The 26734-nt window shown below is 39.9% G+C and overlaps 1 protein-coding gene and 2 long non-coding RNA genes across 4 annotated transcripts in view; 2 read left to right on the top strand and 1 right to left on the bottom strand.

Moving 5' to 3' along the window:
• The window catches only part of LOC309712689, a 354596-nt gene that overhangs the window by 6920 nt on the left and 320942 nt on the right, over positions 1–26734 (bottom strand). The window lies entirely within an intron of this gene.
• LOC309713642 lies at positions 5855–7046 on the top strand. Its single transcript, XR_014278631.1, has 2 exons — positions 5855–6215; positions 6798–7046. It is a non-coding gene; the product is annotated as an uncharacterized lncRNA (long non-coding RNA).
• Positions 8705–13051, top strand: LOC309712362 (transmembrane protein 100). 2 transcript variants are annotated; one of them, XM_082543089.1, is made up of 2 exons: positions 8705–9237; positions 9439–13051. In XM_082543089.1, exon 2 carries the CDS (start codon positions 9649–9651, stop codon positions 10114–10116), a length of 468 nt encoding a protein of 155 aa, XP_082399215.1. In that variant the 5' UTR covers positions 8705–9237; positions 9439–9648; the 3' UTR covers positions 10117–13051. The 2 variants fall into 2 exon arrangements, with proteins under 2 accessions (XP_082399215.1, XP_082399216.1); XM_082543090.1 differs by having other exon boundaries at positions 9418–13051.

The following is a 26734-nucleotide window of genomic DNA, read 5'->3' as shown; positions in this document are numbered from 1 at the left end:
TTACATTTTAACACCAAGCACGCACTGGAAACAATATTAACCACAGACTTTATTTGTTCTCTGCAGTCACTGTTTTAAGAACATATATCTTTAAAAGACAAAGTACAATTTACAACATATTAAAAAGTTCATTTGTATTTACAGTTATCTTGGTATTTAAGCATTACACATTTAGCTTTACGTTTAGCCATGCTCTCTAACCACACTGGCATTTTACTTTGGAAAAGGTACAGCAGAACAAGTGGAGAAGTGAACATCCTGAAAGCGTTCATAAGGATGTGGGTGGATGGCAGCATAAGCAAGGCTGACAGGACATGGTTTGGCACCGGTTGCTGCCAGATGGGCTTGACAGCATGAACGTCAAGCTAACATTCAACCTGCCAAGGCCTATCTCAGCACCTCACCAAATATCCTGTCCTTCTGGAAGGCCCTGGGCCATGTACAAGCCCACCGCAGGTATATAGGCTTTTCTATGCTGTTACTAAACAAGTGGGAGAAAAAGACACGAAAAAATATGCTGACCTGAGTGAGACCACATAGAAAGGCACATAGGCATGTGCATATACACATACATTAATCAGGCCCAACATTAAAAAAAACCTGCCTAGCACTTGTAAGACTTTATGCTGGCAAAACAACTCTGACTCATGCTCTGTCATGAGCCCTTGGGAGATGTGTGTGTGTGGCATTGGCAGCTGATGAATTTGTCTTTTGGAGTGGGGCATCCATGTGCTGGGCTCGTTCAGGGCCATCCTATGGATACTCAATTGGATTGGAATATGTGGAGTATGTAGGCGGTTTCAGCTCCTCTTACTCTCAAGCCGTTCCTGTGTTTATTGGTGGTGGGTCATATTGTACGACTGGGAGACACAGTTGCCAGTCGACCATTAGCAAGGAAAGGTGTGTAGTCTATGTCATAATATACAGATAAAGGATCTTCAGGTAGAATGTTGCAGTTTTGTGGAGATGACCAGTGTTATCACCAGTTAATTTAATCACTGGTGGTTCATTGGTGTCCAATCCACATTAAAAGTCTCATGACTGCCATTCATTCAGCAGACAATGCTAACGTTTACCTAATAATTTGTGGATGGTAATTATCAATTAAAAAGCTTGGCCTACAGTCAAAAGGGTGATATGTTACCATATCAATTATACCTTTTTTCAATCTATTTTGAGCTAGTTCTAAACTGCTATTAGGATGCTGTGTTGTTTTAGGGATCATGGATGTAACCCTAACCCTAAAGCCACTATAATCCTATAAGCCACTATGATGTGTGTCAGTGAGAATGAGTATTATCTTTCTTACCTGATTGCCTACAGTTGGTCTACAGTTGGACGGTTGGAGTTAGGGTTTAGGGTTGGCACTGTCAACTGTATTGATTTAGACCACTGAGGGTTAGTAGCTCCATTGGTTTTATACATAAAATATATATTTAAAAAGAGTTCTTTGTTAGACTATAGAGAAATGTGAAATCATTAAAAAATGACTTACACGCCTCCTTTAAACATCTTGCTAAACATCTTATCTGATACATTACATGAAATTGGGAATTGCTTAACTTTTGGTTCCCAACCCTAAACTGAAGAAAAAACAGTCTGCGAAGGTCTGTAAAAACACTGCCATGCGCTGGATCAGCTGTGCAGCAACACATGGAAGCAACATTTCCCACTTTTTTTTTAACCACTTATCTCTTTGTTCATCTCACCTCCTGATATACAATCATCGGCTCCACTGACCCATAAGGGATCTCGGTCTGTGTGTGTGCATAGTGGGTGGTTTTATGTGTGTGTGCCTGTGTGGGTATGTGTGTCTCTTCGTGCCTATCTTCGGAACAAAGCTCCTCATTGTTGCAGAGCGTGAACGGGTGACGACAGCGCAGCGGACAGTAGCATGTAAGATCTTTCTATAGCTCTCATCCATTCGTCCCCCGCCTCCAGCTCCCACCCTTTTTTCTTTTTCTCCCCATGTCTGTTGAAACACTCATACTGTTCCTTTATTGAAGGATTCTGTTATTAGACTGAGCGTCTTCCTCAAATAGAAACAACAATGTGCACCACACAAATAAGGTAACGGCACCTTGGCTGCCTGTGCCTTTCTCAAGTGACTTATCTCCAGATTATGTGATTACCTTTCTACATAAAGGCTTCTCTCTGACTGTGATACAAAAACAGACTTGGCAGTGTCTGAGGGGATCTGGTGTAACAAGTATCAGACAAGGCCCATTAACCTCCTAGGACCCTGTGTCCACATATGTGGACATCACATTTTGGGTTATTTAGACTAAAATACTCAATTTTGCTCTACATGGGCCTGATATCCACTTACGAGGACATTATACTGCTTCTGTTTTATCAAACTTTTAAACAAATATCCTCATATGTGGCTTATATTTTTCTTAAAAACAAAAATAAGTTTTAAAAAAAATCTGGTAATTCTTTGTTTTTTCATTCATCCGGCCCCAATATGCCCAAATATCAAAGAGAAATTAAAAATGCATGTCATGAAAGAGTTCAGGTCTTAGGAGGTTAACATGGTGATTTTTCTTTTTTTCATTTTTTGGTTGTAGAATGGGTTTTCTTGTCTTTTTCAACACCTGGGGGTTGTTTATTAGCTTGGTTGCCTTACCTTCTGGCTAGATAAATGTCTGCTTATCTAGATATTATCTCTCTAACAAAAACAGAATCAAAAAACAGAAAGCAAACAAATAGGCAAATAGGATACCTGTTTCCTGCCTTAGTAAAAAGCCTTACTGAATAAAAAATGAACTGTTTTATAAATCTAAGCTAAGAAGTTTTTTTTATACATGGTGAGCTCATTGGCTAATGAATTCTCAATTGCAAGTTGTTAGCCAATGAGCATCCAGTTTTGAAATCAGACCATTTCTTTTTAAAATAATTCCACAAAAAAAACAAATGCACTAATTATGCGTTAATTCATGAAAGCTATCTATGATCGTTACATGTGGCAAAACTATTCACAAACTTTGAATAATATTTAAACAACTAACAATTGCTCATTGCTAGCAACGGTTACAATTGAAAGCCATTAAACACCGAAAGCATTGGTCTTTGAAATAATTAAGTTGACATCAAGCGAAGGCAGCAGCAGGCAGATCCAGGAGTTAAAGCTGTATCATGACTTTATTATCATTTTACTATTTTCATTGCATTATATAATCAGGTGATGTACATGTTTGAAGCTGCAAGTGCACTTGTTGCCAAGCGCAGTGGTCTGATTGGCCAGATCTATTTATTTGCTTACTATTTATTAACTTAGTGCTAAGAGCTGCATGGACACAAAGCAACATATCATAGCAAAGAACACACAGGAGCCAATAATCATTCATTAATAATGACTTGTGTTTTGTCATGCTACTTTCAGAGTCTTCTTGCTGGTGTGCAAGAAGATAAAGAAGATAAAACACCCTTTGATAGAAACTTAGCCACCATTAATGCTATTCACCTCAACGGTTGTTCCTGCAACTAAAAATGTTTGGATGTGAAGGTGAAAAGGCCTCCTTCTTATTAAACACAAGGATCTTCAGGCTTTTTTGTCGCAAACGGCACACAAGGAGCACATGCTCTCAAGGCCAGATTTTTAAACATAGACACACATCTTTGCCTGTTTTGTGAATGAAAGTGTGGGATTTCATCCATTTGCTGTTCTCATTTTTGTTATTTTAGTGTCATTTCAGGGTGAGTGATGGTGACAAACAGCTATGGCCTGCAGCCCGCGGTGCAGCTCAATGCTTTTGACGTCACTCCTATTAATGAGTTAGTGAGGGAGCACGGATTCAGTATTCAGCCAGCCAGTTTCAGTTTGAATATTAAATGCTGTGACTCTACTATTTTTATAGGCCCTTATTAATAGGAAATTTGCAGTTAAATTCACCCAATGAGAGTTAATCTGCCTCCAAAGGAACTGTGCCCATGAGATACCGACCAAAATTGGGCTAGGGCTAATTACAGCAGATTGGAACATTTCAGCGCCTTGAGAAAGCAGATAACTATGGAATATACAAATCAGTGCACACACACACACACACACACGGACATTGATAAAGTAGCAATCTATTATGTAACAAAGGCTATTCGTAGGGAAACTTGCTAACAATTGGCTCCTGTGCAATGTTCCCTCTAAGCTGCGCGCGTGCGCAATTGTGCACTGCTGGCACGGTAATAATTCTGTTTTGCAGTGTTAGTCAGTAAGTGACTGGCTGCTCCGTATGGGATTACAACGATGCCACCTTATCCCATAGTCCAGCCAATGATGCGATCCACATTCGTATATACACAGCTAGTCAGCGTCGTTGACAGGCTATGACAGCATCCTTATGTGCGGACACCGGTGTTTTAGCTAGCTAGTTTAGCTAGGTGTTTTAGTTAGCTAGCGTGGCTGATGTGGAGTGAAGCCACGTTAATGACAACATGTACAACCATTGGAGATGTGAGCAGGACAGACGAAACAATTGACGGAAAACGTGTGGACTTTATACCAGTTTTTAAATTGTGTTGATGGGCCACGTAAAACCAGAGTTATGATAAAAATATATGCAATGTTTGGTTTTTTTCCTGAATACTATCGTTACTGTGGGAAGAAATGGTAAAAACGCCATTTTATAAGGAAAGTGCTCAAAAGCACTCTCCACCTGTGAGCAAAAACAAAACCAAAAACCCCCACCCTTTCCTATTGGTCAAAAAATGTACCATGTCGACCAATCAAAAAATGATATGCAACGTGGCATTTAGTTGTTTAGGAATGGGGAAGTTTTAGGAGTGACGGCGGTGTTTTGAGATGTGAGAGATTTTCAACGTTTAGCGCAAATCTTGTGTAGTCAGTGTGTAGTGTAGTCAATAGTTTTGTTGTGTGTGTCAGAACAATGAGGCGACTACTGAGTGCTACAGACAGGGCTGGACTGGGACAAAAAATCTGCCTGGGCATTTTGACTAGTGACCGGCCCACCATGGTATTATAGGAAAAGCCATAAGGTCTTTATAATAAACTTAAACCTACACCATCCTCCCTATTCTGGTATTCTAAACAGAACTTAGTAAAAATATAAAACAACCTAATTTATAATTACATATACCTAACAAATAGGGTTGCCAACTCCCAGCAAAAAAGAAAAGAAAAAAAAATAGGGAACCATTCCCGTACCCTCTGCCTCAAGATGCTTAATTGACAAAACCGATTTTAATTTAATACACGTATAAAACAAATGCACGGAAATTATTTTTCTCCAGTAATTAAATAGATTCAACATCTTTCTTCTACAGAATTGCAGACTGCACAGATGGTACCTTCCCAAAGGAAAGAATACTATAACTTACTAGGGTATATACTAACTAGACTTAATATTTACTGAATACAGTAATGGATTTCTATACATTTTACAACAGATGAAAACTTTCGTTGTAAGATTCAGATAATTATGTATTAAAAGCTAGACATTTTAAATGAGAATAAGAAAGAAGAGTATTTCTTTGTGCCCCCCTCTCCCTGTTAATGCCCTACCTGGCCCCCTGGCAACACTTTGCTAGACCCGCCCCTGCACAGTTAGCAGCTGTCAGCTACTTAGAAAAGGATCCTGGTGTTATTTGTCTCTCAGAAACAGTTCATAACTTCCCTTCAACTCATTCATGTCACCTAAAATGTAAACCTGTTTCTCCATCACCTGTTCAGCTCTGATGATTCAGTAAGGACGTCTCCTGGTTTCATCTTCATGTTTCCCTCTCATCAGATATACAAACCAATATCATGACCTGGAGCTGTGGCTCCAGCAAACATTAGCTGATACTAGAAAGTAATATTAAATAAAGTCAATCAAGCTTAAACGTGCTTAAGTGTTGTTTAGCGCAACCTCCGCTGCACAGCAAATTCAAAAGTGTTAAATGTTTTGGTGTTAATAGTCTTCTTGCAAAAGTAGAGTTAATTTTACTCTAAGCAGAGTCACATTCTTTTAATGTAACTCTGAGGTGTAAAATGATAGTAGTTAAAATCGAGTGTTAAAAATGAGTGTTTCTCTGTCAAATCTGGAGGTGTTACAATGGAAACATTAACTCTTGACCTCTTAACTCTGAACTCCTAGACGGGCTATGACACCAACAGAGTAAATTCACAGACTCCGCCCCCAGCACGGCTCCAATCGAAGCTGAAGTGAAGCCGTTTCAGAACATTTTGCTCTACATATTTGAGTTGTTTGCCATGCTTGGTAAGTCATTTTTTCAAAGATTGTTTCAATTATTATTATGAGCTTTTACTTCTGTGGCTCTTTAGAGTTGAGACAAAGCTGTGTGAAAGGCATTAGCCATGTTGCTCGCTGATAGCATAATATTCTGTTTTAGCTAGCTGAAAGGTATTGTTTGCGGGCAAATACCACAGCCTTGAAAAAAAGCTTGCATGTGAATTTTCAGTCAAACTTTTGGTCAAATACACCTAAAACAATGTCTAGAATGTGAAATGTTGGTATAATGGTGCTACTTGAAGCCTGAAAACGATCGCCCATAAAAAAAGCGAGCAAACAGCAGTAGCAGGGGTCCTGACTGGGTTCTACGTTAGCATAGATCCCTCCAGAGTTTTGTGCACACGGTTTAGGTAAAAATGAAAAAGGTTGAGGTTTTACATTTAGTTCAGTATTACCTGTTGCCTGTGTCCTTGTCTTTTGGGAAAATACTTTACACAAGTAATGGCTCAAAGAGGATTCCTTTTTTTTTTTTTACTGTGCTGCAATTGTTTACTGGATTATTTGTGCCATTAATTAGTGTCAACTAATTTTTATTCGATCTCCGCACAGGATATGCTTGTGAAGATGGAATATGGGGGAGAGCAGAAGTGCGTTGAAGTTCCACAAAGGGATGAATGAAGGACATGAATATTGTATTGAAGAAATAAGTGATGAGAACGCTGTTATTTGCATTTACCATGTCAGACCTTTTGATAAACAAAATTCTAATGAAAGTGAGAACATGTATTCTGTTACATCTTTAAGAAAATGTTTTGAAATTGTGGTGCGCAGTTCAGAATAAATGTTTTTCAAAAACCATTGCATCTTTTTAGTAAATGTTTATTTCCAAAAGAAATTTCTAGAAGTTCAGAACAGTAAAATTCCCGCTTTTTAGAATGAATTAGAAGATAACTCTTACGTAGTTAAACTAAAATACTCTTTGAGAGTTAATATATAAACTCTTAACACCAAGTGTTAAATTATCAACTCCAGACAGATTTGGTGTTTAACACTAAATCAGAGTTAACGTACCAACTCTCCAAAAAGAGTTAAATTAACACTCTCTGGTGTGGACCCATATAGACACTTTAATAGTGTTGAAATCAAATCCGACAGTGTTAATTTGGACATGCTGGATTTGCTGTGTGGTTTCTTCTTTCTGGCGCAGAGAGAAAAGCCGATCAGCTGATCATTGATCAGTTTCGTGATTGAATTAGCAACTTTCTAGCTGAAGAGGAACGGGACAAATCGTGTTCCTTTTCACCTCAACTTTAAAGTTCGACCTCCTCGGCTGTAATTGGTCCAGCCCAGAGTCGATCATGACCAACTGGCCAAGCCACCACCATTCATTTGTACCGTTAAAAAAAGAAAAGAAATAAAACCCCATCGGCCCTTAAAAATGAAAAATCACGAGCAGCCCAGCAGGCAAATGCCGGGTATGCCCAATGGCCAATCCAGCCCTGGCTACAGGTGTTACAGGAGTGATACATCTCCTGTAGTCAGGCCTGCAGGTATCAGGCTGTTGTTCTCCTTTATCTCATAGTGGACAGAAATTATTTTTTGGAGTCGCACAAATAATTTGTGTGGCATCAAATTTGATGCAGAACAGCTGATTCTGTAAATAGTTTTAAATTTTTATTTAAAAAAACGCCTTGGCTGCATTTTTAGGTAAACAGCAGCAAAAAACTTTGCATAACTCAGTTACTTTTTTGAAGAAGTAACTATATAATTAATTGCCCAAAATTGGTCATTATATACTGTATTTTGCGGACAGAGAGTTACAGGACTCGCTCCCAGACCACAGACTCATACTCATAATACAAGTCAGAGCTTTATTAAAAAAGAAATTTAAAAAAAAGAAAGAACGTCGTGTTTTCAAAATTGGAGTTCAAGTTATGAACAAGATTTTTAAAATTTTTCATTGTAAGTGGGCTAAAGCACTTAATTAAAAGTAGTCTAACATAAATGTAAATGCTGTAATTTGATTATTTTAATAAACCATGTAACTTGGATGGATTTGATGCTGGCGTGACGACAGTGCACACGTCTGCTGTTGCTCACAGTGGTCCAAGGAATCGCTCAGTGAGTTTGTGCGTTCGCTCAGACACATGAAAAATTAGAGGGAACATTGCTCCTGTGTCCTACTGTCATTTTCTGAACAGCATAAGAGACACATGCTGGAGAAATGTGACACAAACATGACCATAACCATCATGCTTTTGTGCAAAAAATGTCTTCACTTCAATTCTGAATTATGATTAGCTGTTTAAAAAAAAATACAAATTTGGGTGCTGTTCAGTCTTTACTAATTACATGTCTTGCTTCTCTGTGACCTTCATGGGTTTGATTAAAACTATTAAAAACTGAATTATCTCAGTTTTAGCAGTCCCGCTTTTCTTGCTGAAAAGATGACATTTTGCAGATACAAGGTTTCTATCTCACTGTAATTATATTCCACTGTCACCCTTGGGGTGGGGATCTTGCACTGTCTTGTAACACAACTGGAGACACTGGAGATTTTCACATGACCCTGATAACATGTGTGACAGCAGCAGTGAAAATGAAGTCAGGGACAGAGCTGCGGGATGTGGTGTCATAGTATTCATGCCGATTACATTTGTTGGTCCGATTTCATTGTCAAGAAGCATCTTTTTCTCATTTCGGTATCAGTGTCATTTATATTCTGCCCATAATGAAAAAATGCAGTGCCTTTAAGGGGTATCTCAAATTCCATGTCACACTAAATAATGAATTAAGATCAGTGAATGAGACCGCTGAACGGTTAACCTCATCTCAGCCCCTCCTCCCTGAATCACTCTGCGAGTGGAGCCAATCAGATGCTTGCATCCCATTGACCGCGTCCCACAGGCTCCACCTCCTCTCCTCTGTCATTATATAATCCTATGAACATCGGCATCACAACACTGTGGTGCTGCTGCTGCTGCGAGCCGCTCAGGAGACAAGGCTGCACTGAAAACATTCACTCATTGATGGATACTGAAAATACCGGGTAAGTGCCTCCTCTCTGTGGCAGATCTGTCTCATCTGTTGGCTTTATTTTTCCCTTCTTCCATCCTTTTCCTGTGAATGTCTCCAGCCCTCTTGGAATGTTTGCTCAGTAGTTGTGTTTTCTTCTCTGTCTTGCCCTATTTTTTCTTCTTTCCCCCCATCTCCTGCTTTCTATTTTCAGGTCTTCTCTCTGTGTCTCCAGTTGCAGGCACATGCTGGCGTTAAGTACTGAGAGCAACAACAACAAGACCAGTAGCAGCAACCTCTCTGTCATTGACAGCACTCGAAGCAGCTTCAGAGAAACCCCCTGTAGCATCATAAACGGCAGCAATCATCAAACGTACTCAAAGAGGACCCCCGCTGCCGACGGGCAGCTTTTCGCGCTTCGTCACTCAAGGACGGCAGCTCTGAGATGGGCTGCTCCTCAGGGCGCCAGCCCCCAGCCTCGGTCCTTCATCCGGACCTGGACTGCGGCAACAGCAGCGAGGCCAACAACTTGCCCCAGGACTCTGAGAACCAGGGTTTGAACGGCTGTGGCGAAGGAGGGGAGATGGAGGGAAGTGTCGGAAGGTGTTCGGCCAAACCTCCAGAGTCTCTCCCAACGCTGGAAAGGCTCGCCCAAGCTACAGGCGGGACAGAGAAGTCCTGGTACCGCTGCGTGTTCCCGTTCGGCGTGATATCTCTGGTGATCGGCATGGCAGGAACTGGGGTGACGTTTACCTTTAACACGTTGCTCCAGACCAAAGTAGTGTCCGTGGCGCTGCTGTGTGTCGGCGTCGTGATGTTGCTTGTGGCAGCAGTCTGCTGGAGGGCCCACAGACTGAGGAGGAGGAAAAAGAAAGAAGGTGGATTCTTCATTGCTGATCAGGGTACTTTGTGATGGAGGGCGTTGTTCAGGCTGATGTATTCCAGAGGGGACAGAGCAGTCGGAGTTGGACTTTTTGAATGAGAAGGGCAACTAAAAAAGAAAAAGACAAGAAGTTGTAGGGCCTGAACTTGAAAAGACTGAAAAAAGTTGGATGTCATTGTTAGTATTTCTGCCAGGTAAACTTTGTAACACCTTAAACTTTAGAAAACCTTCTAGCAAAGGAACCATCATCATGACCAGATACACAGGGTAGAATACACATTGCACACTCCATACAAGCCCTCCCTCTCCACTCTTCTGTTCAGTCCAGTAATGGATCCACCTGGATGAAAGCGGAGCATAAAGCACATCACAGATCATTGCTCCAAGGCTGGCCTCGCTGTGCTGTGGAAATGCATGAGAGATAGGCACCTCAGGGATAGCTACAGTACTTAATACCTCTGAATCCCTCTGCTGCAGGTTACTGGATAAAAAGAGGTGTGATTGTGTGGGACAGGGGAGTTAACAGTGACCAGACAAGCCTTTCTGGATACGGTAGAGCAAGAGTATCAAACAAGCGATCTGATCTGACATATGTGGCCATGCGCATCAGTTCAACCCCCACCCATTCAATTAGTTTACAAAGAGACAACAATTTTTATTATTGGATTACTGAACGAGAACTGCACTTGTAAATGAAGCATGATTTCCCCTTGCCACAACAGAGCTGCCCTTTTGGCACGTACGCTCTGTCTCCAGCGGCTCCGGTTCGGCGACTCATTAGGTGAAAGGGCCAGGGAGTCAGTGAGGGGTCGCATCTGAGGAAGAGGCGAGAATTCATCCCAAAGCACGCTCATTATGTGAAATTAAACAAGCAAAATAGCATAGTCAGCGTGTTCCTCATATCTCTCTCTCTGCATTCCATTCTGCTGTCACCAGTCCTAAATGCTTACTGCAATAAAGATTTGTTTCGGAGGGGCAAAAATTCCAGTTATGTCAGATCAATAGAAATCACTACGCCATAAAGTGCTAATCTTTTTGGAGGTGATCGTGTGGTCAAACCTGCATTCCGTCAGCACTTTCGGACTTATCATAGATCATAAGAAAGAAGGACGTAGCCAACCTGTGAACTTACATTTTTTTATCATGACCAGCAGGGGGTACCTGATCCTGTGACATAAAGAAGCCCAACTGTAGGGATAACTTCAAAGTTTAGTGTAAAACGCATGGACAACCGTGTGATTGATCCATGCAGAGGCCTTTGTTTTTCAGTCACATGTACACCTTGCTTGTGACGTGAGACTACGCCCACTGCTTATATATAGTCCATATTTTTACACTATGTCAAGGAATCGCATTACATGCATATCATACAAACTGGTGTATAACAGCTTCAGGCTCGCTGGCCCGATTCCTCTATTCCACGACTCCCGCTGAACCGAGCAAATTCGGCGCTGCTGGGCATTTAGGTGGTTGCGGTGAGGGGCAAATCAATTCTTTCCTTTATATACCTTCCATTCTTACACTCTCAAAGAAAGGGGGTTATACTGCTCTTCATATTAGCTACTAGATCCCCGAGGACAGGCTTAAACAAATTTACCTTGTTCCTCAGTGATAAGACGAGCCGCGCGGTGGTGTATGTCGCAAAGAACCTGTCCTGAACATTGTTCTTTTTTGGGGGGGGGAAACATTTTCTGCTTTGACTAGATCACTCATTTCGCCAAAACAATAGCAAAAATCCTTCTCCGTCTTAGGGCCAAGCTGTAGCAGTAAGCTGAACACAATAGGTGTAGTAGTTCATGGTTCTGAGCAGCAGGAAGTGTGCAGAAAACCCAGCAGCTCTGTGTCGGCTGTAGCTGTTAATGTACTTAACTGAAAATTATCATCTCCAACTTTTGCATGGAGTTACTCGGAGCAGTACAAGTGTACAAGTGCATATGTGTACCATGTTGGTTGTGTGCACACTAAAGCTACAACTAATGATTTGTTGCCCCGCCCCCCCTCCCTCGTCTGCCTCCATCCCGCTCCGTGTCAACTGTCCAGTTTCGTGAGCTTATTTCACACCTGGCTTATAGAAGCGAAGATAATCCTGTAGAAGCATTCAGCTGTGTGCACGCATATCTGTTCCTATATCGAGTACTCTTCTGAGTTACATATCATAAATGCTGTAGGTACTAACTGAGAGTGTAGCCTCATTTCTGAATGTACCTCCAACAGTGAGTGTCTTACGAACATCCTTGTACAGAGTGTAAAGATTATTTATATTGTTTATGTACACTCTATTTTGAGTAAGACAGATTTAGAGACACAGTACAGTGCACATCTATTTGAGGCACTAGCCAACAGTTGGGGTTTTTTTTGGTTTCAGCTGGCGGTGTGGTTGTAGTGTTTTCAGCTATGTTGCAGTGATTGCAAACTGTGATTGTTTCATCCCAAGTAACCAACCCAGACAAGGATACATTTGTAATTAAAATCAAGCACATAATCAGTTACGACTTTTAAGATGGAGGGTTTTTTACGTTATGTAAAAAGATCTGATTTTAAATAAAAACGTTGTGTTTTTGGAATGAAACTATCCAGTTGCTTTACGTGGTTGTGGTCAATTTGCTTTGAGTTTACTGGCATGTCCAAGCTTTTCTCTGAGTGCCTTTTACTTGCTACATTAATATTTCTATGTATGGTACATTTAATGTAAGCTGTGCAGGCCTACCGGCACCAGTAATATAGTAGCCTAAAACAGACACGGAAATACGTGAAGTTTTTTTTATCAGTCGAGTTCAGTGTGTGTGAGTGCCGTGGTGTGCATGAAGTCAGACTTTGATATGGTTCCTTTATTTAAAGCAACAGAAATACCAAATATATTTATCAAGAATTCATATTTTTTGTCCTTCTGAAATATGTGTACCAGTGTACATTTTTCTTGTTTACTGTTAAGCTTCTAAAGCGCTGAATTAAATGCAAAGATTGATTTAGGAAACAAGCTCTGTGGCTGTTGTTTGTTTTTCACCAGATTGGGGAAATTGCTGCTGAATTGCTATTTGGTGTCATTAGTGGAGTCATTCACACAGCATTATGAGGGCGGCTGCAGCAGCTCGGGTTTTCCTCCTTACTGACCTTTGTACTCATTCTGGGGGACATACTATAAACCACAGATGCTACTATGTTCAATGTCCAACTAAGTCTGCATTTTGTGTAAATTGACACTGACAAAAAGAACAAAAAAAACAAGCCTTACAATGCACAGTCCAAAGACGGTTTGGGGTTTTCTTTTGCAATTCAGTTTTATTCATAAAGCACCAAATCACAACAACAATCGCCTCAAAACAATTTATACTGTGGGGTAAAAAAACTCTAAGGTAATAAGAGAAAACCCCAACAATCAGAACACTGAACACAGAGCCCTGTAAACAAGCACTTGGTGACAGTGGGAAGGAAAAACTCCTTTTTAATAGGAAGAAACCTTCATCAGAACAAGGTTCAGAGAGGAACAGCCATTATTGCGACTGATTGGAGGTGAGTGGAGGGAGACTGGACAAACGACGCATTGTGAAAGTAAACCAAAGATCAATAACAACTAATGGTTAATTACAGAGTCGTAGAAAGACAGTGGGAAAGGGTGTGTAATGTAAAAACACACAATAAATGCTGTTCAATACTAAAAATGTCGGTATCAATCTGATACCAAGTAAATACTAGGCAATACAGACACTGATACATCAAATCTATAAAGGCAGCTTATATAGGGGAGAGTAGTGTGTCGTGACTTATGGGATGAATCACAATCAGTTTGCAAATTCTGAACATATTTTAATGACCACTAAATCAGTGATTTGTGCCTGCCTCTAAAGGACTTTGGGTCGACTTTGTCTTCAGTCTAAACGACCCAGCGAAAGAGAGTATATTTATCCCACACTGGCTTCTCTTCATTGGCCCCGTTTAAAATCCTCCTCCTTACAGACAAGGCCTTGAATAATCAGGCTCCATCTTATCTTTAAGACCTCATAGTACCGTGCCACCTCAATAGAGCACTTCGCTGTCAGACCGCGGGCTTACTTGTGATTCTCAATTTCCAATATTTAAAAGTAGAATCGGAGGCTTCCAGGTCCCTCTTATGTGGAACCAGCTGCCAGCTTGGATTCAGGGCTTAAGAATGAATTGTGTCTTCTGTGCCATAAGCTATAAATACAATATATGTCACAGTCAACACAAAAAGGTTCAGACATTTTTAATGTTTAAAGTTTTTCTGGGTTTTTTTTTTTTTTTTGGTTTGTTTTTTTGGTCAGAGGGCCCGGTGGCGCCAGTGTCCGGCAGCCTCGCCTCTGTCAGTGCGCCCCAGGGTGGCTGTGGCTACAATGTAGCTTGCCATCACCAGTGTGTGAATGTGTGTGTGAATGGGTGGATGACTGGATATGTAAAGCGCTTTGGGGTCCTTAGGGACTAGTAAAGCGCTATATAAATACAGGCCATTTACCATTTACCATTTTTCATTTTCCTAAAATGGACTACATACCGAGCTTAGAGGATTGAAGCACATCTATTAATATCAGCAGTGGGATCATTACTATCAATATTTGGATTGATTCACCCACCTCCAACACTGTGCATTATGGAACATTGGCAGGCCTACTGGAGTGTAACTAAGGGAGGATTTCAGGGTCACCTCATCCAACCCATATGCTTTTTCAAAAACCAAAGTTTTAAGCTCAACATTAAAATTGTGTCTGTCTCCTGAATCCAAACTGAGAGCTGGTTCCACAGAAGAGGGGCCTGAAAGCTGAAGGCTGTGCCTCCCATTCTACTTTTAAGTATCCTAGAATAAGCCAGCAGTCTAACCCCATCAGTGCTCTGTTGGGGTGATGTGGTACTATGATGTCTTTCAGATATAATTGTGTTTGAATATTCAAGACCTTGTAGGTGAGGAAAATTCATTTTTGCTAGCTACTTTGAAGTTTCAGCTACAAGATTCAATTGAAGAAAACAATAATTAAAAATTTTCACCTGATGAAAACAAAGGGCATGACTGACGTGTCCCCAGAAGTAGGATACCAAAGGCTCCAGCTGATGTACCTTACAGATTGTTGAAACGTGGTGATTCCCTAAAACATAGAGAAACGCTACCAACTGGACTTAAACTCTCATTCGAAGTAAAACTCTAATTTTGCTGCAGTGTAATTAACCTGCCAGTAATAATTAAAACTAGTTGACGTTTGTTCAGCTGCCATCAAGTCGTTTAGGGGTTAAGCATAACAGCTACCATGATTAAGTATGTATTTTGTTGCGCTAACTACCAATCAGTGCACATTTAGCTCTAAGCTGGCTATGTGCATGCTCATACAAAATGATCCCTATGAGCGCAACCTACTCTAGACGTTTCATCACAGGATGATGATAAAAGTCCAACATAAAAATGCAAGACTGTTGATGTCAAGACTGAAAATGAATGCTATAGGAAATCATTAATCTTGAGTTTTAGCACTTAGAGTGGTCAGATAACCAACAGATTATTATTTTAATTCCAAAAATAAATCCTGTTTATTTCTCTGCTGCACATTGGAGCTTTCAAACTTTAAACTGGATGCTTTAAAATAATAAAGGTTTCTGTCCCATAACCTGATAACGGAGACATGGAAATCCCTTTGCCAACAAATCAAAGTAAAATTAATTTCTTTGACTGAACAGTTACAGATGTAGCACCAGATTAGGACCAACTATGAAAACATTTCTATATTTTCTGCATCATCAACTGAATACATGCAAATTCCAGTGAAAATGTAATGCATAATTTGCACTGCTTGCATGATGTTATTAAGGTACAGATTAATAAAAGTTGCACATATAAAGTGTATCCTAACAGCAGAGAATCTATATTTAAATAATTTATTTAATATTTAAAACATGGAATCAGTAAAAAACTGGGACTTTTAGAATACTTCACCAGGTTACTGTTCAGCATAAGTTACCATGGTGACTTACCAGGTAAAAAAAGAACTACATAGCATGAGAAAAGCTGAATTTGAGCTCAAAATAGCTCACAAATCCATTATTCCCATTTCTTAGTACCCCTCCTTAGGTTTATCTTTTAGCTAAACTGAGCACTATCAAAAGCTTTATGTCATACTTTGCTCATTTTCTAATCATCCTTTTGAAAACAAATCAACAAAGCAGTGATAGAAAAGACAAAATTAACTGTTTAGAAAGAAACTGTGACTGGAAAGCAAAGCAGGCAAAAAAAAAGTGTAAGCAAGACGTTCTTGAAAAGAGATTACCAGAGACATAGAGGAGAGCCTTTAATGTATTCTTGAATACTACAAACAAAAAAATGCTGTCACTCAGGCAAGACCAATTATCCCTCACTTTTATTTTCAATGCTCCATCACGCCATCCTGTCCCATGTAACTCATTATAATGCGCCGCTTATTCATCACGCTAATCATCCAAAACTGTCAGAGGCTGAGCCCTCTATTGATTTTCGCCACTGAATCCGCGTTCATCGCCCATCCTTCCACCTTTGTGCGCGCAGCTGCTTTCTATGAGTATTCAAATGAGCACCCATCCTCAGTGCGCCCACGCTTTCTTCTCTCCTTCCTCCACCTCCTCCTCTCATCCGCCAGTCTACAAGGGATTGTGTCATTCCCTCTCCCTCTCCCGCTCGACTTGGATGGGGCTAAAAATAGACCGGGCTGATGTCGAAAGCAAAGGGAGACTGGGAGCAAGAGGGGTGGGCTGCTGCATGAGAGGGAAAGTGGCGAAGCAGTTCGATTCCATCGCCCAATTTACGCTGGAGTTAACAGCCAGTAGATGGACGCAGAACATTTTTAGACGGAGCGAAGATAACATAGTTACACTGCTTGTTTAAGAGCAAACTATAATAACAGCTTCTATTAAACATCATTTTTAGAAATGAGGTCAAATGTCCAGACTATGTAATTACGTTTTCATTTTAAATTACACATTCACTGCCCCACTTCATAACAATGATAAATGTGTAATGTGTAAACCTCTACACATTAAATTAAACAATTTAAAGGCAGAAACAGAAGAAGGAAAAGAAAAACATTTATATTGTGAGCATGCCCAGAAGGCACCCCAAAAATTTGGCTCATCTGGGCTAAAATTTGGGATGGCTCTTGGCAAGGTCTCACATTAATTCAGATGCTGTGCCCATAGCTTCATAAACTAAAATGTATACTAGGACTTTCCAAAACTGAGGGATTCTCTTAAAATTCATAATCAGAATTATATCAGCTGATTAAAAATCTAGATAAATGCTGAAAAATCTTATTTGGGCTCACTGGAAAAGATTAGAGACTTCTGACCTGATTCATTTGGGTTTGGCAGACTAGAATTTACAGCAGGCTTTCTGCAGGTAAGTCACTGTAAACATTAAAATGTCTCTATTTGTGTATTCATTGTGATTTTCATGAATGAACACCCACCCACCTAAACACACACACACACACACACACACAAAAATGACTTCCTGTGCAGCTGCCCAAAGCATTTTGTTGTTGTCTACTCTAACTGCTTCATCATCATTCTTAGCCTCAGCGGAGATGTATTTAAAAAAATCCTAATAGCACACTAAAACTGAGTTGCTGATGTTATGTGAGTTTTAATAGTCTCATTGTGTTGAAAAAATTTATTAGAGCTGGTATTCACGGGCTAGAATTTGTATAAACTCTTCTCACACTGCATGATTCAGCGTCTGTGTCTGTAAGGTGACATAATATTTAGTTTCCCTTATTGATCCTAATTTTGTATAGATTCACTTTTTCTTTGTTCTTTGTAAATGTATTTTAAGAAGTTTTTAGTGCAGTCAAACAAAATGCCCTGTTGAAACACATTTTTAATATACTTGATATAATTTTGAATTCTTTTATTCATGTGAATATAGTACTCATGTAGAATTCATTTCACTGTTTAGTAAAAATTTGTTTAAATGTTTAGTAATTGATATCAAATGAAAAAAGTTTTCGACCACAGCTTTATTTATGCGTTTTCAAAAAATTCAATTTCATTTTTCAGTTCAGTCTTATTTATTTAAAGCCGAGTCACAACAGTTGTCTCAAGGTGCTTTATATTGTAGAGCCGACAATAACACAGAGAAAACCCCAATAATCAGACTACCCCCTGTGAGCAAGCACTTGGCGATAGTGGGAAGGAAAAACGCCGTTTTAACAGGAAGAAACCACTGGGAGGACCAGACTAAAGGAGGGGCAACCATCTTACGCAACCAACAGCTGCCCAAAATAATACAATGTTCTCCTACGATGTGAGAACATCGTATTATTCACATGTATTCACACTAAATACATCCACACATGTATTCAATATGACATGATATTTTAAATGAAGCTTATGCACAAGTTCAATAAAGAAGATCTATAGCCTCACATTTGTCCACTCCCAGGGGCTGCTGGTCAAATCTAAGCTTTATTACTTCCACTTTCCCAAGCTGTCAAGTGGATTGTTAATATGGCTCCATTCTATTCCGCTGCAGTTGTTTGAAAGAATTCCTTTTTAAACTTTTAAACTTTTTTAAACGTCCATTTATTGTGCTTACAACGACCAACAATAACACACATGCACTAAAAACACTACCAAGAGCATAACATAATTTGGGCAAAGACAAATTAATCATACGTGTGCCATATATGAATAAAGCAAAGAAGTGCCCGGGACCTGGTAAAAACAGTCTGTAAACTTCATATTTTTATTTTTCACTCCAAATGAGTGCCCGACCCCCCAAAACTCACCAGAGATCAAGTCAGAAGTCGTTGTCCTGTAGACATCTATAGAACCAGCCACAACTATCGCCATCTGGTGCTGTTTAGATAGAATGCTGGTTTAAAGCAATTTTGGATTGGCTTCGTTTTTCGGCCCAGGAGCTATGTCTGTGTTTTGTACTGTCTATGGTTAGCGTTGACTGAAAACTTATCATTCAGCCCTCCAAATACAGTCACTTCTGGCTGTAAAAAACAAACATGGCGGTACTGAAAATGCTAATGCTGAAAGTAAAACATTTTAAAAAGCCAGTGGCAAACATCAAGCCCGTGTTTATATAAAGTTTAAACACTTTTTTTTAAGATAAAAAGTAAAATGTCCCTTTTGTTTACCAATTAAATCCAAGGTATAGAAATTATGTGACAAAATTGTGAAAAAGCAATAAAGAGACAGCTTTCTCATGTTTGCTCAGCAGCGGTTACTTAAATAAGTTCACCACTTCGGCACAACTTCCAGCTGCATTGGAGGAGACCACAAGAGTGAAGCTTCAGTAAATTAGCTCTAATCACCTTAAACATCTCTCCATACTTGCATGCTGATTGCTTCTTTCCGCTCACTCTCCCTGAACTGTTCCCCAGCTTCCCTCTTATCATTTTCTCTTCTGTGGTTACAGCTAACATCATCGACAAATCATCTCATTACCACGTTCCGTTAATTAGCCAACCTTAGATTCCTTCTGCGTGGTTGCTACTTGTTTATGGCAGGTCGAGCGTCAAAGGTTGCTAATTATCGCGGCATGAAGTTGCTTCCATGTTCTGGTCTGTTAGCGGCATCTCTCTTCCCTTCTGCCTACTAGCCTTCTGCTTCATCTTCAGTGTTCACTTTAGCTGCATGTTCACTACATTTAGAGAAGAACATGAAAATAGCATCCTGAAAATGATATGATTACACACAGAAGCCTAATGGACTTGGGCACAAGGTCAACTCTGAAAGATGGAGCTGAGGTTCATATGAGGGGTTGTGCATTTCTGAAGCTGAGAACACCTGGATCACATGACTTTGAGCAATGCAGAAAAAACAAAAAATAAAAATATTCTAAAGACTTCTGTAGCTTTGAATGCAAGTTTACATCACCGTCTGTGCAGATTTGGCATCTAAACCATTGTACATAAAATGTCATCATTATTTATTAAATATTCAACATCGTTTCTCAGTGGTTGACTATGCAGACGTCATTTACATGCATGGTGCTGGCCCAGGCTGATCTCTGCTTTGAATTTCAAAACATTATGCAGTTGCTACTGGTAGTTATGCACAAGGTATCCTTTTGGCAATGAGAGCCTCAACTTGTCATTTTTTGTGTGAAAGTAAATTAAAAATCAAATGAAAATAAAAAGCAAGTGAGGGAAACAAATGAAACCAAGTGCATAAAAAGGTCTGTAGTCTCCTAATACCATCGCCAGCCAATTTGGTCTTCTTATGTGGACGTATAGGTCTCTAAAAAGGGGGCTGTTTTCTCAGGGCTGACATTACTGTGGTCATCACCACATTGAGGTAACACATTTATGCATAAAGGTGAGGGGCAGCATCTGAGAAAATGGCATTTCATGACAGGTGAGAATGTTGACCATGCTTTTAAAACCCTTCATGCAATGCATCGCTCTTCTTAAGCCGCGTGCATGCTGGGAATAAGTCGCGCACCGCACATTGGTTTTAAAACTGACAGTTGGTCGCTTGCGTCGATTCCAGTGGTTGCCTGGGTAACCCTCTTTTGTTTTTACCACCAGGTTATGTGTCTGTCAATAGCGTCAAAGTAAATTGTTTTTCGGTGTGGATAAACTTGGTTATATTCTTATATTAAAGTTTAATAAATGCATTGTTGTGTATATCAGTGGTGTCAAGCTCATTTTAGTAAATGGGCTACATACAGATAACTTTGACCTCAATGCTTATCAAGGGAAACCTTTGTGTGACATTTTATAAAAATGTCGACGTTTCGTGACCTTGATTTCTAAAATGGAATAAGAATAAATAATAATAATTTTAAAAAAATCCTCACTGTTTCCACATTTGGCTAGTCTAAATTCATTATAGTAAATCAGCATAGCTGGGTTTACAGCAAATTTACTTTACGTAAGGGTCCCAGTTGGTTGGTGTCTAGTACTGTTTTTGGTGTGGTATCACAGGACAAGGGTGATTTCTTTGTTAGTAACAAGGCTGTTAAAATGATGACGACTCAAACCTCTGGACATCCTTTGGACTCGCATGACGTGATCTGTTCTTAATGACAAAATGCAAAGTACACTTGCAATATTCACATTTCATATAAGTCATCCAGTGGGCCAGATAAGATGCTCTGATGTTCTGGTTCTGGCCAGCACATGAAAGCCAGCTGTGTATGTTTGACACAGCTGGCGTTTTTTGTGTAAATTTTTCGAAAGCTAAAAATTATTTAAACTAATTAGATTAGTAGTCAAGTGTCTAACCCTAACCCTTAAGACAAGGTTTAAAAGGATAACACTGTTCGTTAGCTGAGATGCAAGTAGAGTCCAAGCTCTAACACCCTTTGGCTTGTTGACTCAACACGGTTACCAGAGCAGATTTAAGAGGCCTGTTTTGCAAAATAGAAGTTTACTGATGCAATCAACCATCTGTGGATATAAAGTCAATAATAGAATTTAAATTGGACTCTAATATAAACTGTTAACTAGTGTAAGGAGGTTAAAACTAGAAGAGTGTTTGTCTGGCTACGGAGCAATGCACAACTGAGCGTAATCTTAAGAACTGAGGCAGGCCTGCAAATCTGTAGAAGATAAAATTTTTCTGATCATGATATTATTCCTCGTGCATTAGACATGTGTATAACATATAGAAAGATTCTTGAATACGTCGCAACGTTCTATGGCAAAATATTTCAAACAGCCTCCCATTCAGGAAGTCATCTCATGAATGTCCTCCTCATTAGTGATGGATCAGACCTATTGTGCAGCACCACAGCAGATGGCGAAAATTACTCTCTGTTGTCATGACTTCCACAGAGTGTTCAGGGGTTCATTTACACTTTAAGTAAGTGCAGTGCTAAAAAAAAGGAAACTAATTAAAAGGTGTGTGATTTTGAACCCATCTCTCAACGGGTTGGTGATTTTGGTTTCTCCTAAATGTTACATCATTTTGTTCTCAACAAATGTCAAAGTGTATGCCAGTGAAGATATTCAGCTTGAATATTTCATTTATCAAGAGCCAATGTGTAATTTAATATCCAACAATGGAGTATTAGGGTCACATTTAGAAAAAAATTATTGTTGATTGTTTTGAGAAAAAATGTCAAAATGTGAAGATTACATTTGTTTTTGTCACAGTGCGTGGAAGCAGACTGTGTGGAGGTGGACCCATGTGCAGACACGTGAGAACAAAACTTCATCTTAACAGAAAGTGAGCCATTCATTAAAGGCTGGTCTTTAGAGTACAAAACAAGGGCCAAAGGCAAAACTAAACACTAACCTAAACTGGGTGAACTAAGGCTAAACATAAAAAACCCTGAACATGAACATGGAAACCTGACATGAAAAACCTGAGATGTGAAGACTTGGCATGAGTACATGAAAATCCTAGAAAACATGGCATGAGCAGAATAGCAGACAACTGGACGGAGATTGAAAACACACAGACTACATGCACACAGGAGGTGATCGGGGGCAGTGGGAACACATGGGGTAAACAGCTGATTAGAATGAACATAATGACGCCACAGGGGAAGCGCATTGGACACCAGACCTCTTCAAAATAAAACAGGAAACATAATGGGACACAGACATGACACGAGCTTGACAACGGAAACATGACAGGTTAAGACACACAGACTCAACATGATGGACCGACAAGGGAGATGTAAACGCAGGGGGTGATGACACAAAGGAATCTAAGAAGCTCTGAACTTAAATGGCAACCTAGGCAAAATAAAATGAGCTTAGATAACCTAATGAACTTCAGTAGGACTCCCTGTAGAAAATTAAAGGTAAGACTAAGATGGTTTCGACATGTAGAGAAAAGTGACAGTCGATATATTAGACAAGGCAGAAGGAAAAGGGAGACTAGAGAGAATATTCACAGATGAACTCGCAGACATTGACGTGACAGAAATGGACGCTAAGGAGAGTGTGAGATGGAGTCAGATGATCCGCTGTGGAGACTCCCTAAAGGGAGCAGCCGAAAGAAGAAGAAGAAAGTAATTTCTTGGCTCCAGAACATGGCTGGAGTCAATGCCACAGTTTTTGTCCCTTTCTGCCAAGTTTTCTTAAACCCATTTATCCCAGTCTGTTACACGTTGTACTCACCAGTCCCCTTACTGCAAACGGACCCCATATTACAGCTTTGGTACTAACAGTCACATTTGTACAGTCCGCTATCCCCCACGACTTCATTTAATGGAAGGGCTGATCTCTATGAAAAAGCTGAAACAGAATGTATTGGACGTTCTCACATCCTGGGACAAAAGTTGGTTGTTTCAAACATCCTAAATAAAACACACTAAGTGTGATCTTAAAATTTTGGAGAAGAGAATCCAGATCCACCACACACCGGCAACATCCAATTTTAAAACGAACAACTGACAATGGTGAAAAAGCTGATCTCAAGGCTCCAGAATGTGACTTCAAAAACCAATGGGTGGTGCATAGGTTTGCACCCATAAACTGAATCAAGAATCGATGCTTCAATCAGTGATAATCCAACATAAAAACCAATGCTTATTATGAAGCAATTGCCCATTGAGTTTCTAAATATCGTACAGTTTGGCATTTTAGAATTTGAGTCTGGGGGGATTGACTCAAGTCCAACCTCATGGTTATCATCTCATTTCCCTCTCGTTTCTGTTCTTCCTGTGTTTCTCCAGTTGGTTTCCTGTGTTCAGTTTATTTGGTTCATTTATTCTATGTTTCATTAAGACAAGGTTGTTAAGGTTTCTTTGAATCTTTTTATTTTCCTACCTAACTCGAGTCTCCTGTTGTCAGCCTTTGGGTCCACATAAAAGCTTTGTAACTAAGGGACACATTCTCATTGAAATGACAGTAAGTGAGACCTAATGATCACAGATGGTCCAAGTGTCCTCTTTTTGGAGAATCAGAAGCAGAAAACTAAAGCCAGTCTCTTTATGGAAAGAACAAAACAGCCGTGAGTGATCAGCAAAATCCAATATTTTTTAGAAAGTGTAAATATGTTGCTGTTAACCCTTTTTTTCCTGAATGATCAAAGACGCACTTGGCGAGTTTTCATGAGTCATTCATCATGGAGTATCTGCCACCGGGGGGCCATGAATGCATAATTACCTGAATAACAAAGCATGTTCAGGGTTTGTGTACTGGGCAAAGCTGATAAAGGTCACCAGGAAACCGCTGCACTTCAGACAGATAAGTGTAAAATATGAGTGATGTGCAGCCAAGTGATAATGTCAGTTTCAGCATCATAATACTGCTAATAGGATTTGAGTAGCTCAAGCTGTAAAAAAAACAAAAACAAAAACGGATTCAGCCAGTAATCCTGTAGAGGGATCACAGAAAAACATTTATGGTTTCCTGATAATATAATAATAATACATTTTGTTTGTTTAAAAGGGAAAAGTTTCAGGAAATCTGTTCTTGTCAGTGGAGGCTGTTGATGGAGTAAAATCCACAAATTACATAATGTCATTTGCCACAAGGACACACGTCCCCTCCTTTTTACATTCATTGTAAAATTAGGTCATAAATCAGTGACTGGCCAGATTTACTAGAAACCTTTACTGAGCGCTCTGGAAAGAAATGACATGAATAATATGTGCATAATGATTGACTAGATGCCTATCAGTCAAACAGACTGACAGCCTCCAGTACTTACTGGCATTTCACTTGCTACTCATGTTGCGAGATTATTTTGATAGCTGCTCTAAGGAGCAAGATAGAAGTAAAGGCTGGCTGGCCATGGAAGAGAAACTGTGAAACCTTCTGTGCAGCCCCTGCAGAAGTTACTGCCCACAGCACTCTCTGGTCCTTGGTAGACTAATGTTGTATATTTTTCCTACTCAGTAAATAAGAGGAGCTTCTCTGTAGTGAAGTGAAACCATGTGCTAAAGACATCTCAACCATGTGATTCCTGCTTCTGCTGCTTTTTTTTGTTATCTTTAACCTTTTTCTGCTTCTTTCTCGTCACAGCAGTCTCATTTTCCTGTTTAGGCTCACTCTTCAGCCAATCACATTTCAACCTATTTTCTATTCTTTATTTGTATAGCACCAAATCACAACAACGTTTGCATCAAAGCACTTTATATTGTAAGGTTAAGACTCGACAACAACACAAAGAAAACAGAGAAAACCCCAACAGTCATTTGACCCTTATGATCAAGCGATTTACAACAGTGGGAAGGAAAAACGTTGTTTGTCATCTCCAAAAGATCAATTGGAGAACAAGTCTAAATAAATATCAATAGTACTGAAAGAAGCTGTACATAATGTTACATCTGTGAGATGGTTATGAGTAATTGTTTCTAATGGTTAAAATTTTAATTGTGAAGAAATTAATGAAGTCATTACTAGCTAAGGTTAAAGGAAAGGTTGGCTCAACAGCCTGGCTACAGTGCTGAAGAGAAACACAGAGTGGTGCTTATTTTCTAAGATGTTCTAGCTTCACGGAGGGCTTTTTTATGGAGCAGCAAACTGGCTTTCCAGGATAAATGACGATCTTCTAGATTAGTGAGACCCAATTTCCTCTCCAGCTGCTTATCTGCTTTAAAGCACATGAAGATTACATTTGACATAAGATGTTATCTATGACTTTTTAATAAATTGGCTACACAAAAACATCACTGTGTAACAGGAACAGGAAGTGATACTCTACAGCAGAGTGAGCCAACACCAAGTGAGAGCTCCACCTATTTGACTGTCATCAATCTGTCTTTGTTTGATTTTGCTTATTCCGGGTAAGCCATTCCCAGGCCACCTGAGAGAGATATAATCTTTCTTGGACATTCCTGGAACACCTCGCCCAAGAGGCATGAACGACCTCAGCTGACTCCTCTCTATTCAGAGGAGTGTTGGCTCTATTATAGAGCTGCTCTCAAACGACTGAATTCCACACCCTATCTCTAAGAGAGAGGTCAGCCACCCTACAAAGAAAACTAATTTCCGCCGCTTCTTTCAGTCACTAACCAAAGCTCATGACCATAGGTGAGTGTAGGGACGTAGTCCAGTGAATCAACAGTCTTTTTTTTAAGACAGGTGCAGAGTCCACATCACTGCAGATCCATCTGTCAATCTCCCGCTCCCCTCTCTCCTTGCTCATGATTAAGACTCCAAGATCATTAAAGTCTTGCACTGGAGAATTGGAGTTGAAGTGCTGTTATCCATAACCATGCGCAAACATTTTGGGGAGCTCAAGCTAAAAGGACCTAATGCCCTGGCACACAACATTTCAGATTTAACTTTTATATAACTAAAATGTAAATGCACATTTCAGGTGAGAGGCCAAAAGGGAAGATTCCTGACAACCATCTGGGGTGTATCTTACATCATCACCATTAGGTTAAGCACTGTTGGCTTTTTTGGAAGACAATTATGCATAGGTTGTGTACCCAGTATCCTTAGCTCTGCATACACAAATAGACACAAACATATTACAGTGAATTGAGAGAAGCCCCAAGATTAAGCTCTTAAGCTCTAAGTTCTTTGGGAGTGATACAAAAAGGAAACAAAAGCACCGGCCAATGCGAGTTTCTACGAAACTAACACTTGAATATAAAAAGTCCTAAAACTAGACGTGTAGTCAAGACCGCCCAATCCAAGACCAAGACAATACCAAGAACAGAGGGTATCGAGACCAAGACAAGACCGAGTCAAGACCAAGAAAGTCTTCAAACTGCAGCCAGATGCTGCTTCGTTTACGGGTGTCCTCACCACTG

The sequence above is a fragment of the Aulonocara stuartgranti genome (genome assembly GCF_965226115.1).
Source record: "Aulonocara stuartgranti genome assembly, chromosome: 8".
NCBI classification, from domain to species: domain Eukaryota; kingdom Metazoa; phylum Chordata; class Actinopteri; order Cichliformes; family Cichlidae; genus Aulonocara; species Aulonocara stuartgranti.
This window is presented reverse-complemented; position numbering and strand designations above follow the sequence as displayed.

Excerpts from the sequence above, each read along its gene's own strand:
- LOC309712362 (XM_082543089.1), top strand. The coding sequence starts at position 9,649 with ATGGGCTGCTCCTCAGGGCGCCAGCCCCCAGCCTCGGTCCTTCATCCG.